This window comes from Dendropsophus ebraccatus, chromosome 2 (genome assembly GCF_027789765.1).
Source record: "Dendropsophus ebraccatus isolate aDenEbr1 chromosome 2, aDenEbr1.pat, whole genome shotgun sequence".
Taxonomy (NCBI): Eukaryota; Metazoa; Chordata; class Amphibia; order Anura; family Hylidae; genus Dendropsophus; species Dendropsophus ebraccatus.
Window position 1 is genome coordinate 40117893 of NC_091455.1, and position 13732 is coordinate 40131624.

Sequence of the window (13732 nt, forward strand, 5' to 3'; positions counted from 1 at the left end):
ATTTTTCTTCAGAGTACCCCTTTAAGTAATGGAAACATTCTTGTTTACATGCAAATGCTACATACCTAAAAAGTTTCAAAGCTACAACGGTACCCAATCCATTCAATTATCTGCAAGCTAATTAGCCAGAGAATTCTTCTATCTACAGGAAACGGGATTAGTGAGTGACTGCAAGGTCCAACTACTCAGACCCCCGTAATCTCGAGAGGGGTTCTCTTCTCGAGACTGGGGGGGGGGCCCAAATGGTGAAATGTCCCTCACCATCGTAAACCTATCCCTAAGTGGATAAGGAACAAGTGTCCATACCGGCAGAGATTTGACGCTTGAAATTTTTCTAAAACATTAGTATTATTATAACGAAAAATTAAGATGATTATAACCTCTTTAGCTATATACATACTTGTGCAAAATTCCTAAAAGGCACAAACTGTACAATGTCTCGTACAGCCATCTCCCCAGAAGGTGATCGTAGTCCTCCATTGTCTCCATCCAAAAATTCCATGGCACCAAAGTCTGCACCTCCAACACCGATAATGATGATGGACATTGGGAGTTTGGCAGCGGCGACGATGGCTTGTCGAGTCTGATCCAGATCCGTGATCACCCCATCAGTTATAATCATGAGCACAAAGTATTGCTGTGAAACAAATAATAAGAGCTTTACACATGTGAAAATCTTTACTTTTTATAAGTCAAAAGTTTTTGAAAGTATCAGGTCTCACTCCTGAGACCCTCTGCAGTCCAGATATACAGCCGGGGGAGTGTGCGGCAGCACATGGAGTGAATGAGTTCCAATGGCACCTGAGAGAATGGAGACACATGCGTTGTCTCCACTAAATTTAACTTCATGGGACAGCCAAGCATTGTACTCTTCCATAGAGAGTAAATGGAGCATAGGCCGGACTTGCACAGTGGGAGTATAAGAGACCTCCGTCCTCATGATGGAGACCCCAACAGTTGGACCATCAGCAATCAAGTTTACTACGGATAGGTGATAAGTTTTATTTTGGGATAAACAAGAACCCATAAACAATGATAATAAGGACATAAGAAGTTCCCCAGCACCACACTTACAGATGCAGTCTGTTGTTGTGAAGCAGCCGCAGCAAATCTGGCCACATGGTTAATGATGGGAGAAAAGTTGGTCGGCCCGTACAGCTTTACTTGTGGGAGGCATTTGCGATATGCGTCTACAATTCCCTCAATACCTGAGATCAAAAGAGATAATATGTGAATACAATGCTACAAGAAGAGACACAATATAATAAAAGATGCTCTATGCTAATCTAGGGCTGAGTTACTAAGCGTGAGTACTCAATAGTTAGTGAAATTACAGAGTGTGAATGAAGACTACAGTCATGTCTGGATTACATACTAGACAGCTGCATAGATACAAGGGGCAAATTCACTCATCATTGTTGTACACCAGTTCTCCGACAAATAAAAGTCTTAAATCTTTGTTCAGGGTAGCTTCACCCGTACCGTATCGCAGCAGATTTGATGGTGTGGATCTGCAGCAGATTTGATCTAAATAACTGAACACCACATCAGATCTGCTGCGGATGCTGTACGTGTGAAGCTACCCTCATTTTGTGCAGCTTGAGGTGCAACCTCTCACGGAGCGATCAGCAGGCAGTGCTAACCTACCTGGAGTTTAGACTGATATCCTGCACTAGGCGTACTCATTGTGCTGACACTTTCTTCACCCTAATTTTTATAGGGCTAGTACTCTTAGGGTATGTGCACACTACGGAATCCTACGGATTCGGCAGCTCACCACCGCTCGTGGACGTGGGCGGATGTGGGCATCTCCTCTGCTACCATAGGCTTTATTCTATGGTTTGCCAGATTCTGCCCTAAGAATGAGCGGGTTCATTCTTTAGGCGGACGAATCTGGCAAACCATAGAATGGAGTCTATGGTAGCAGCGGAGATGCACACAACTGCCATCGTCCGCATGCGGGTGTGAGCTGTGGAATCCGCAACAAGTGTTCCGTCGGGATTCAGTAGTGTGCACATACCCTCACTGTGTAAACTCTTACCGGCACAGAATGGATTTGATGGGTCAAAATTTATTGGGAATTCATGTGAAACCTGAAAACAGAAAAGAAAAAACACTAAAATTATATATAAATGGAGGCTACCTATCTGAGAATAACATACACCTAGCCGGGGCACAGAGCCCAGAACAACATTGCATCAGCTTTCACCATTATAAGGAAAGTTCCCACATCATTTCTTCAGTTGTAATTTTATGGTTCAGAGAACCGGATTTTTTTTTCCCATAAAAAATTTCTTGAAACTACTGATTTCAGCATACTTTTTCAATTGGGCCACATTTTGCCTGTTTTATTTTTTCCACCTTGCTTTTAGCTGTACTTTTAGCAAATTTTTGGCCTGCAGCAAAAACAGCTTTTATTTGGGGAATATTTTTGGATTTTTATAGGACAAACTACAGCTGCAAAAACGGGTATAGTTTGGCCTGAACACGTCCAAAAAAGAGGCCTTGGGATTTTATTTTAAGGTGTCACACTGTCTGTGATGTTCACCCGGCCATACTGCAGTATCGGCCGGATGAACATCACTTCACATTAACTGGAATGCGGCCACATTCGGGTGTGCCTGTGCTCTAATTAGCCATAGAACACAATTAAAAGTACGACCGGGAGCCATACTTTACATTGTGTGCATGGACTGACAAAATAGATATGTGAATTTTCTGAGCGGCCGCAGTGTTTACAGAATGTATACACTGCAGCCGTTGTTCAATATAAGATAATGTTATTTCACATTTCAATAAATTGCGTCCGGAGTTATCCAGATTCCTTTTGCTGAGGAAAGGAGCGAGCAGATCTCCTGAAACGCGTCCCGGGAACTCAGGATAACAGAGCCTTTCAGAAACTATACCTAGGTTTACAAACGTAGATCCCGAACCGGAGCCATATTCCTCTGGCACCCTATACAACAGCAGCCGGAAGGAGCGCGCGCTTCCATCCACGCGGACGCTACAACAACTCCAGTCAACGCATATGTTGCACTAGACCGCGATTGCACGGCTCCCAAGCTGACCGCAGAGACTGGTTCACGGATTACCATCACAATACCGCATTTGACCGCAGATGATATCACCAGCAGGGTGAGAGGTGGATATTCCACCACCATTTACTTGTCTTTTAATTCTCCCTTCCATGATTCCATTCTAAAAGGAGTATTATCTATCTAAAGTACAAGTACACCGGCTCAACAACAATACGAGCCTTGGTTAAAAACCATGATTCGGGACTACCAATATTTAAGTGGGGTGACCGCGCTGGGCCCGGCGCGGTGCTCATCACTTGGCTCTCTTCTTATTATATTTATATATACATATTACACCATTCATTGGATATTTTATTGTCCATGTGAACGTTTTATCAGGTATATATATACGTGTATTTATCCATTTTTATTTTATGGTATTTTTAATTATTTCTCTATGCATTTAGATTATTGCCGTTTATGAATTGTAGCATTAAAAAATTCATTCAATTTTGTTGACATATAATCATTACAGCTACACCTACAGTATTATTTCACCCACTTCTTGAGAGCCTACTACATTGTTTTACATTTGATTTCTATTTTTATCCCGTTAGCGCCGGGACAGTAGTGCACTCGATAAGGGTGGATCCCATCTCTATGGAATAGGTGTAGCAGACCTCCCTCCTTTTCTTTAATCTGCAACAACAGCCGTTATTTATTAAAAATATAAAGCACGTAAACATGGCTGTACGGCTGTAAAATTAACACGCATGCACAAACAAGTAATTTTACTATTGTGTTCTGATTTGCCATAACATATCATGCAGTTTAAATACTTCCTATTGCCATTACCTGCCCAGTTGGTGGTATCTGAGCTCCGAAGCCAAAAGCCGGGAACATTTTATCACTGAAAAAGAGTAAACAAAAGATGTAACAAAGTAAACACACATGAATAATGTATTTGTTCTATAAAACAATGCTGGTGGCTCCCGGCTTCTGAAATCCCAGAGGACATTTATTGGCATTAACGCTCCTCTTGACTATAGAACAAGTACACAAAAAGAGTTACACTCAGAGTCCACCATGCAACATCAGTATTTTTTTTTTAATTAATTTTAGTGTTTGAGGGTATAAACCCACCCCCAACACTGTATACGCAGCATATTTACTGCTGCGATACGCAGCAAATAGGCAGCAAATACGCAGCAGATAAGATCTAAATAACTGAACACAGCATCAAATCTGCACCATCAAATCTGCTGCGTATTTGTGCGTATCTGCTGCGTATATGGTGTGTCGGTTTGTACCCTCAAGGGAACTTGTCATATTGAACATCCACCATTACTTAGAGTCCTAAGGGTACTATTATACGGAATAATAATCGGCCATATCCGTCCGATTATTGTTTCGTGTAATAAAGACAACGAACGGGACCCAGGAGAAGCAGACCGCAGAAGGAGCCCTGGAAAGTGGATAGGTAATGTATACAGTTTAAGCAAGGGCTGCAAGGACATCGGTAACAATGTCCATGCAGCCCTTGTTAAACGATTATCGGGCCGTGTAATAGGCCCAGTAAACGAGCGACGATCTAGCAGATCGGAGCCGATTTACTGTTATTATCGGGCCCCCATCGGCCCGTCTAATAGTACCCTAATGCTCTGGGTGATAATTGCCCTTTGTAACACACATAAAGAGTAGCAGACAAACAAACAAAGCCTCATTCATCTGCTGTTTGCAGGGTTTAATCCCTATTTGTTGGACAAACATTTCCCTGTGTAATAAGGGTTGTGCAGCCGACCAATATAAATTTTAGGATTGCACCGATAATCCAGCAATTGCTCTTCAAATCAGCTTATCGGCTGGCTGCCTTTAAAGTCTGTGCCGCTCTGCCCTGGGTGCCTGGAAAAGCTGAATTCAGTTCTGAGTGTAGTGGAGTTTCCTAGGACTGGATCCAACTTTTCCAGGCACCCAGAGGGGAGCGGCACGGACTTCAAAGGCAGCTGGCTGATAAGCAGATTATCAAGATACCAAAGCGATTCCCTCTGTTTGTACTGTATATTCACTTGTCTCTAGTTTATACCATATAGCCAGGCCCGCTTCTGCCATGAGGCGGAATGAGCCTTCCGCCTCAGGCGGCATATTTTGCGGTCCGGCAGGGGGGCGGCATTATGTACCCCCTGCTGTCATTTTTGTTAAGTATCACTTAACAAAAATGACAGCGGCCGCTCACCTGTCCCGTCGCCCGCGCTCTCCACATCCAGTCAGGTCCCGCGACGTCACCATGCAGCTGTCACGGACCTCCAGGCTGTGGTGAGTGCCCGGGGTCGGTGGGGGACGTGCTGGGGTGATCGGGTCGCGCGGGTCCGCCCCACGCGACCCGATCACCCCACTCACTCACCACAGCCTGGAGGTCCGTGACAGCTGCAGGGTGACGTCGCGGGACCTGACAAGATGTGGAGACAGCGGAGAGCGCGGGCCGGCTGCGGCGTGGGACAGGTTAGCGGCTGGCTGGGGGGGGGGGACATCAGAGGGGGGGCGATGCCGGCCATCACTCGGGGGCGGCCGCCTGAGGTTTGCCTCAGGCGGCAGAGACCCCAGAATCGGCCCTGCATATAGCATGCCCTATTCTTGCTTTATTTGCATTTTTCTGGTGGTTTCTCCCATTACCTTCAGTCTAAAGTCCTAAACAGAAAGTGGAGAAGTGCTCGTCATGATTTTTTACAGGTAAAACTATGGTGTTCTTTCCCTATATACAGATCTAAGAACTAAATAACTCTCACAGTAAAATTAGTTAACAATATGCTGATAACCCTGTCGCTACACATCCTCAGTTATTTCCTTCCTGAAAAAGACTTACCTGTCGTAATCCTGAATAACCAAACCCACCGACCAGATGGCCTGCAGATACTCATTGACTCCATTGGGACTAATGTAGTGTAGAGAGTCTGGGGATTTAGGATCGCCATTTGATCCTGTAAAGTCGATTCCCACCTATTATAATCATAGGAAACAGAAGTCAGCTGCACATAAGATAAAATAGCATATGAAACTATATCTATCTATCTTGGTCCAAAAGTAGGTTCACAGTATGTGTAATAGGGTTATGAAGGGGGAGATTTATCAAACATGGCGTAAAGTGGAACTGGATCAGTTGCCCCTAGCAACCAATCAGATTCCACCTTTCATTTACCAAAGAATCCATGTTGAATGAAAGGTGGAATTTGATTGGTTGCTAGGGGCAACTGAGCCAGTTTCACTTTGCACCATGTTTGTTAAATCTCCCCCTTCATAACCCTATTACACATACTGTCCACCTACTTTTGGACTTTTGTATGTATGTGTGTATGTATGCATGCCAAGAGTTACTATATAACATTTAGTCATTTTTTTGTGTTTTGGAACTACTCCTGAGACCTAATGAGTTTTAGTATTACAAGCGTACACCATCCACTTCTACAGTCCAATACATAGGAGCTAACTTCTTGTTTTAGAATAGTAGATAGAGACTTTAGGAGAAAATCATTTGTGGTGAAGACCAGGCAAAAAAAAAAAAACAGTAAAGAATTTTTCATATTTTATATATAGTTGACATACTTACCACAAAGTTCATCTGACATCCTCCCATAATATAATCAAGAAAGGAGTATTCCTTCGCAATCTGGAAAGAGACAGATCCCATGTAAAGGACGCGTAAGTAAGGCTACTATGATAACACACTCCTGTCCTGTGTTACAAAGAGGACTAAGGGCCCCATTACAAGGGACGATTATCATGTGAAAAATCGTCATATTGTTCGAATTTAAACGATAATCGTTCTGTGTAATTGCAGGCAACGATCGAAAAATCATTTGTATGTCGTTGATTTAGATCTGAACCTATAATTTTCGATAATCGTTTGCTAATCGTTCGCTGTAATTCCACATTTTTTCACTTATCGTTCAGTGTAATAGCACATTGCCCATTGCTTTCCTTAGATCAGAAGGAATAAGCGATAGCAATAACAATTGCAATAACGACCATCGTTCTGTGTAATATGGTGAGCGATTTCAGGTTAACGATAAACAATCTAGCTTGCGATCGTTTATCGTTAGTCTTTAATCGTTAAAAATGGCTCCGTGTAATAGGACCCTAAACGTGGCAGAGAAGTGGAGGGCGACTAACTGCTTCCTGTAGAGGGATTACTTCCCATTCACTTCTCTGATCATGTCATCAACGCTGCATGACCAAACTAAAAACTGCTGAAAAGGCCAAAAAGCAGCCATTCTGTGTGCTGCATTGAGATCTGTGTACAGACCATTTACAGCAACACGTGGAGTCCCTATAGACACTCAATAAGCAACCATGTGGCGAGGTCCCATACTCTCTACTAGAAGCAATGGTCCCAGAGGAGAATACCAGTACAATCAAGCATCCCTGGGAACTTGCCTCAGTTTTATGTATAAAATAAGAGAATGGGCCTAAAGCAGGGCCTATACCATATTGCATAGCTATATAAGACAGCTCATGTTATGATTAGGGGACATGATGAACTGTTTGGGTTCAGCAACCTTCACCGAACCCTTGGCATTTGACCCCCCACAGGTGCAGAGGTTGGATGCCACCCTAGGGGGCCCTGTAAAACATAGATGCAGCCATAATACAGGTATAACATTACACAAGTTTTATGCCTGTTTGAATCCAGCCTTATAATTAGGGATTTGTTATTTGGATCGTAGACCTTAAAGGCGTAGGACACTTACGGATTATTGTAAACTTATAGGAGAAGTCCAGTGAAAATTTTTATTAAAGTATTGTATTGCCCCCAAAAGTTTTACAAAATTACCAATATACACTTATTACGGGAAATGCACATAAAGTGCTTTTTTCCCTGCACTTACTACTGCATCAAGGCTTCACTTCCTGGATAACATGGTGATGTCACTTCCTGGATAACATGGTGATGTCACTTCCTGGATAACATGGTGATGTCACTACCGACTCCCAGAGCTGTGCGGGCTGTGGCTGCTGGAGAGGATGATGGCAGGGGGACACTGAGGGACACAGGGCACTGGAGGGACACTGAGCATCCCCCGGCCATCATCCTCTCCAGCAGCCACAAACCACACAGCTCTGGGAGTCATGTCGTGATATCACCATGTTATCCAGGAAGTGACATCACCATGTTATCCAGGAAGTGACATCACCATGTTATCCAGGAAGTGACATCCCCATTTTATCCAGGAAGTGAAGCCTTGATGCAGCAGTAAGTGCAGGGGAAAAAAAACTTTATGTGCATTTCTTGTAATAAGTGTATATTGGTGATTTGTATAACTTCTAGGGGGGGATTACAATACTTTAATAAAAATTTTCGCCGGACTTCTCCTTTAAGTAGGATGATCTAATACCACTGACTCACTATTTAATCTTCCCAAATAGTCACACCTTAATCCACCAACCTGGCACACTTTCACGCTGACTACCCCAGAATTTCTGTAGCTTTTCTTCTTCTGCTTCTTCTTTTCATTTATGCAGTCAAATTCCACCTACATGGAAAAAAATATATTCCTGAGTCATTATGTGAATACTGTGCTGGCTCCACACAGGAGGTAATATGTCATCAGGTATGTTACTGTATGTATAGGGGGGCACTTACTTTTAATATGCAGTGCTCAGATATTGCATTTGTTTGACAATCATAGAACTAATATACTGTATCTACATTGACATAACTATATAGTAGCAGTAACAGTAAGTATCATTGGGTGTAAAACGGGTTAATTAATCTGCAGAGTTTGTTGTATTTCTATAGTAATATCTATTACTATATATATTAGCCGGAGCCCACTTACTGGCATTGAGCGACTGGCTTCTTTTAGTTTTGACATAGTGGTCTGGAAGATTCCTATCAAGTCATGGGAGCCATCATTGTCGTAGTCGTAACACTCCACCTGAAACACAGGAAACATGGACATAACAAGAGCGACAACATTTTGACAATACACAGCCAGACCGCCACATGTGGGTGTAGCCATAGCCCCACGGATATGTTCCTCTGATGTGTCTGATGAACATTTTTGAGTGAAATATGATAGGATACAGGTATTATATGACATACACCACAGTGCAAAACTGCACTGCTTGCATAATCAGCAATCGGGCATCGCTGCTTATAATTATTGGCTGATCGTTTCTTTTGGTCCACACCTGAATGGATCCTGGCGCTGTAGCTTCAGAGCGGCCTGTCTGAGCTCAGAGCCGCTCAGCCAATCACAGGCTGCGGCGGTGCCCTGTCATCTCAGACATGCCGCTCTGAAGTTATACGCGCGGTGATGGGATCCATTCAGAGCACAGGAGAACACCAGGTAATGTATTAACTGTTTGGGCAAGGGCTGCACGGACATCCCTAACAATGTCCGTGCAGCCCTTGCTAAGCTATTATAGGGCAGTGTAATAGGCCAAGTAAACGAGTACTGATCTAGCAGATCGGCACTGGTTTACAGTATTTATTGTCAAACAAGACGCCTGCTACTGGTTTCATCTAAAACTGTGATCATCTCATGCATGAGATGAAAGCTGAAAACATCCGCTCTATTTACAATATACAAGGGATATTTTAAGGGATATATTGCAAAACACTCATGCAGAGAAACCCACTGGCCTGCATGAGAGAAGAAATAGAGCCGGGATGAGAGACAAGCTCTGTGTCACGTGAGGAGTCGGGATCCTAATGTAAGTCTCGTTCTTCTGATCAGTAGGGGTCTGAAAACATTTAGACTGATCAAAACTTTTGACATGTCTCCTTGACATGTCAAAAGTTATTTCAAATGACTGTTACACTTTAAGGTTGAAGATCATCAGAAATTCACAAGAAAGTCTCCATTCACTGACAACTGGGAAAGATAACAAAGGAGTAACATACAAATAGGCAAATTTAGGTTGTGAGCCCTAATAGGGACAGCGACCAAAAACTGACAGACTATGTAAAGTGCTGCAGAATCAGTTGGCACTATACAAAAGCTGCTTTCAAGACAGCACCATGCCTTTTCTCAGGTTAAGTGTGGTATTACAATCCAGCTCCATTTACATCAATGGGACCTGGACAACCCCCTTAAAGAACTTCAGCACAAAAAATGTATAAAATGTTTTTTTAAAGGGAGAAAATTCCTTCCCGACTCCAATGGCAATGAGAATAAATCCCTGGATCAGTGTAGCACCAGAAATCTAACTTGTAATATTATATTTTTCAATAAAAGCTTCCAGGCCTCCCTTGAACTTATCTAATGACAACATCTTGTGGCAGAGAGTTCCATAGTCTCACTGCTCGTACAGTAAAGAATCCGTGTCTGTGCTGATGGTGAAACCTACTTTCCTCTAGACGTAGAGGATGCCCCCTTGTCATGGTTACAGACCTAGGAGTGAAGAGACCACTACAAAGACCTCTGTACTGTCCATTCATCGTCCCTATTGACATGTTACTATGTCAACAATGTTTGTTTGGCTAAAGTGTATGACCACAGATGCCTGTAATCTCGGCACAAGTAGAGAATGCTGACAGCTCCTGTACTCCGGTTGTCTCTTGTCTTTAGAAATGACAAGTAACTCCCCCTTAAAGGTATGTTTGTAAGGGATAGAAATTCTGCAGTTACCATCAGGAAATTTTCACCAATTGTGATTTCCCCATGAAAGTCAATGGTTCAATCTGCAAACAAATCTGCAGCGATATAAAGTGACGTGCTGCAAATTTAAAATTTACATTACAGTTTAACTCACCCGGATGGGCTTGTCCATGTCCCCATTACACAGAGCCTGGAGAGGTATCCTAAAGGGTCTCCACACAGGATTCAGATTGTTTTTAATGACCTAAAAAATATACAGACACACAGTGTTCATAGAGTTCATATACCGTATAACACAGTGGATGCATTATACTTATATATTACTACAATAGTGATGCCTAGTCTTATCTCATTCGGCTTATGTCTGGGATATCAGTTCAAACCCCCCCCCCCCCCCCCCCCCCCCCCCCGTATACAATGTTTAACATAGTCTGGCAAGGATGAGGCGGCAATACTCTCTACCAAAATCTGATGTGTAAAGATGATATAAGTATGTGCCCTCTGTATTGTAACATTCTGCAAACTATATTGTCATTATATAAGTAAAAGATAACAATACCGTTACTCATATTATTATTATTATTATTAATCATAATAATAATAATATATTAAAGGACAACTCTCATGAAAAACTTTTTCCCAGTAATTGAAGCACATTACAAAGTTATATAACTCTGTAATGTGCTTCAATCACCTATCTGCCTCCCTTCCCTGTCTTTTCCCCCCTCAACTTTACTGTCCTCACCAGTTTCTTCTCTCAGCTCCTTCTTGTGACAATGAGTCATCAGCAAGAGGGCTGCTCTAGCTCCTGTTACACCAGCCTCCCCCTCCCCTGCCTTGTCAGGTGACTCTACTTGCTCAGCTCCGATTGGCTGAGCAACTGCAAGCCAGTCATTTCACCTGCTTATCTTCCCTCGGACTGCCTCCCAGCACATAACCAGCTACAGGACCCCCCCCCTCCTGCTGCCGAGTGGACTCGGTGAGTGAAGGAGTCATGTCACTTGTTTATCTTCCCTCATGACAGACCCCCGCCTTATCTCTCCCCTGCTGCCCTGACCTGATTAGGGACGGCCATTGTGCAGATGTCACTTTGCTATGTACACTACATTGCAAAGTAAAAGTATGTGTGTGCAGCTTCAGTGCAGGGGCTGACAACCTGTGTGATTATACAGCAGCCTGACTGAAGAGAGAGAGAGGGGGTCATATTTAGTGTATGATGGAAGTTGAAGTGAATGGAGGGGCCGGCACTTGCAATGTCACAGCAGCCAAAGTGCATCATGGGAAGCTGAAACCAGGAAGTAAGGAAGAAATGAACACCAAGACTAGAGATCAGGCGGTGTGCAGACGGTGGGAAATTCAAACAGTAACAGCTCAGGAGGGATGATAAGTATATAAACTATGTTTCTGAAAAAGGTGCTGTTCATTTCCCTTTTATATAATTCTGTATAGAGTATATTTTGTATTGTTTATATTTTTTTATATCAAAAGTTTTGGTGTCGAAGATGAAATTTCTGAAAGTACATAAAAAAAATTGAAAAGTTACAAAAATAAAGTGCACCAACTACTCAGCATATACCGGTATGAACTCAATCATAGAAGTTTTTTTTGTGTGTGTAGCTATAAGGTGTTGATCCTCACCTCTGTTCTGTGAGCCATCTGCCATCTTCCATCCTCGGTTTGCCTGTAAAATTCCAAGTACGGGTCTGATTTTCCGAAAAAATCCTGCAAGAATGAAAAAAGACAAATCGTAAATGATAACATAAGAATTTCAAAATTTACTCCTGTCCCCCCCTCCCCCCCAAAAAAACTGTGCACAAAACTTTACATTGTCTCATATGAACCTGGTCCTCTCAAGTGTAGTTGCGACACAGAGACAGCCCTCAGGAGATGTGACTATGCGATCATGTGTTAGGTGATGCTCTTCTTCAGCTGTTTGGGGCCGCAGGTGTACCACACACACGTCTCCCTCAGTATAAAGTGCCCATAATTATACAGTGTGATCAATCCTCCTGAGTGCCGTCTCTACTTTGCAGCTACAACTATTCAGCTCAGGTCTGGAGCCGCTCATTGCGGATGTCAGGACATTAGTCTTCATGTCAGCCTACATAAGGATTTATCATTGCCTGGTCTCATACCTTATTGTCCAGTTTTCGTGCTTCAACTTCAAACTGCACCACTCTGTTATCTTTCAATTCTTCTGCAAATATCTAGAAAGAAAATCACAGACAAATATAAGACACCAGTTGTCCATTATTTTCAATGGTTGCAGTGTAATGTCTCAGGGTTTGTGCTAAGCGACTGTAATGTCTGCAACATAACTTTCCAAAGTGGACAGCTTTACAACTGAGGAACTTATGGCAAGCTGTTACCTCTCACCCCCAATTACTAATATACCAAACTAAACTAATTAAAAGGGAAAGTTAACATCATGGTCTCCAGTTAGAAGTAGAATGTGTCCATTTTGTAATTGCAAACCCCCAAAACGCAGGTATCATCCATCTGCTAAGCTCAAGTCCAATGTTTAATCGGCAGCAGCGGAGTCAATGAGGTGTGCCCTAGGCCTGCTACACCTCTCCTTTCTTCTTCTCTACCCTCAGTCATCTGTGACGCATCCAGATGCTACGGTGCATGCGCTAGCAAATGATGACGAGGAGGGCGGAGGAGGAAGGAAGGAGAGGCGTAATAGGTCTTGGATACGCCTCTTTGACTTAGCTATTGACTCAGCTGCTCAAGATTAAGGGTAGCTTCACACACAACGTATCCACAGTGGATTTCACGCTGCAAATTCGTCATCCCAATGCGAGTATGTCAAACTCAGCGCCATTACCCCTAGCGGTCCAGGAAGATACTGTACCGGTACCCCTCTCCTGCTCTATTCGGGGCCTCCCGATGGTCATCCAATCCACTGCGGATGCGTTGTGTTTGAAGCTACCCTAAAGATTGGGGGTTTTTTCTCGCCAAACCAAAGCACCAGGTGCTTTGAACCTAAAATTATCGTTAATCGTTCGCTGTAATTCCACATTCCAAGTTCCGCATTTTTTCACTATTCGTTCAGTGTAATTGCACATTGTCCATTGTTTTGCTGGGAACAGATGGAATAAACGATTATAGTAACAA

General features: G+C 43.0%; 1 protein-coding gene across 1 annotated transcript in view; it reads right to left on the reverse strand.

Annotated features, from left to right (window-relative positions):
- Positions 1-13732, reverse strand: part of CPNE3 (copine 3) — a 55398-nt gene that overhangs the window by 1695 nt on the left and 39971 nt on the right. The window contains exons 5-15 of the mRNA XM_069957396.1: positions 12751-12822; positions 12254-12337; positions 10770-10859; positions 8849-8947; positions 8456-8542; positions 6619-6678; positions 5878-6011; positions 3873-3927; positions 2042-2093; positions 1075-1208; positions 401-637 (exon numbers count right to left, since the gene is read on the reverse strand). Coding sequence (XP_069813497.1) covers positions 401-637; positions 1075-1208; positions 2042-2093; positions 3873-3927; positions 5878-6011; positions 6619-6678; positions 8456-8542; positions 8849-8947; positions 10770-10859; positions 12254-12337; positions 12751-12822 — 1104 coding nt within the window. The remainder of the gene's footprint in view (positions 1-400; positions 638-1074; positions 1209-2041; positions 2094-3872; positions 3928-5877; positions 6012-6618; positions 6679-8455; positions 8543-8848; positions 8948-10769; positions 10860-12253; positions 12338-12750; positions 12823-13732) is intronic.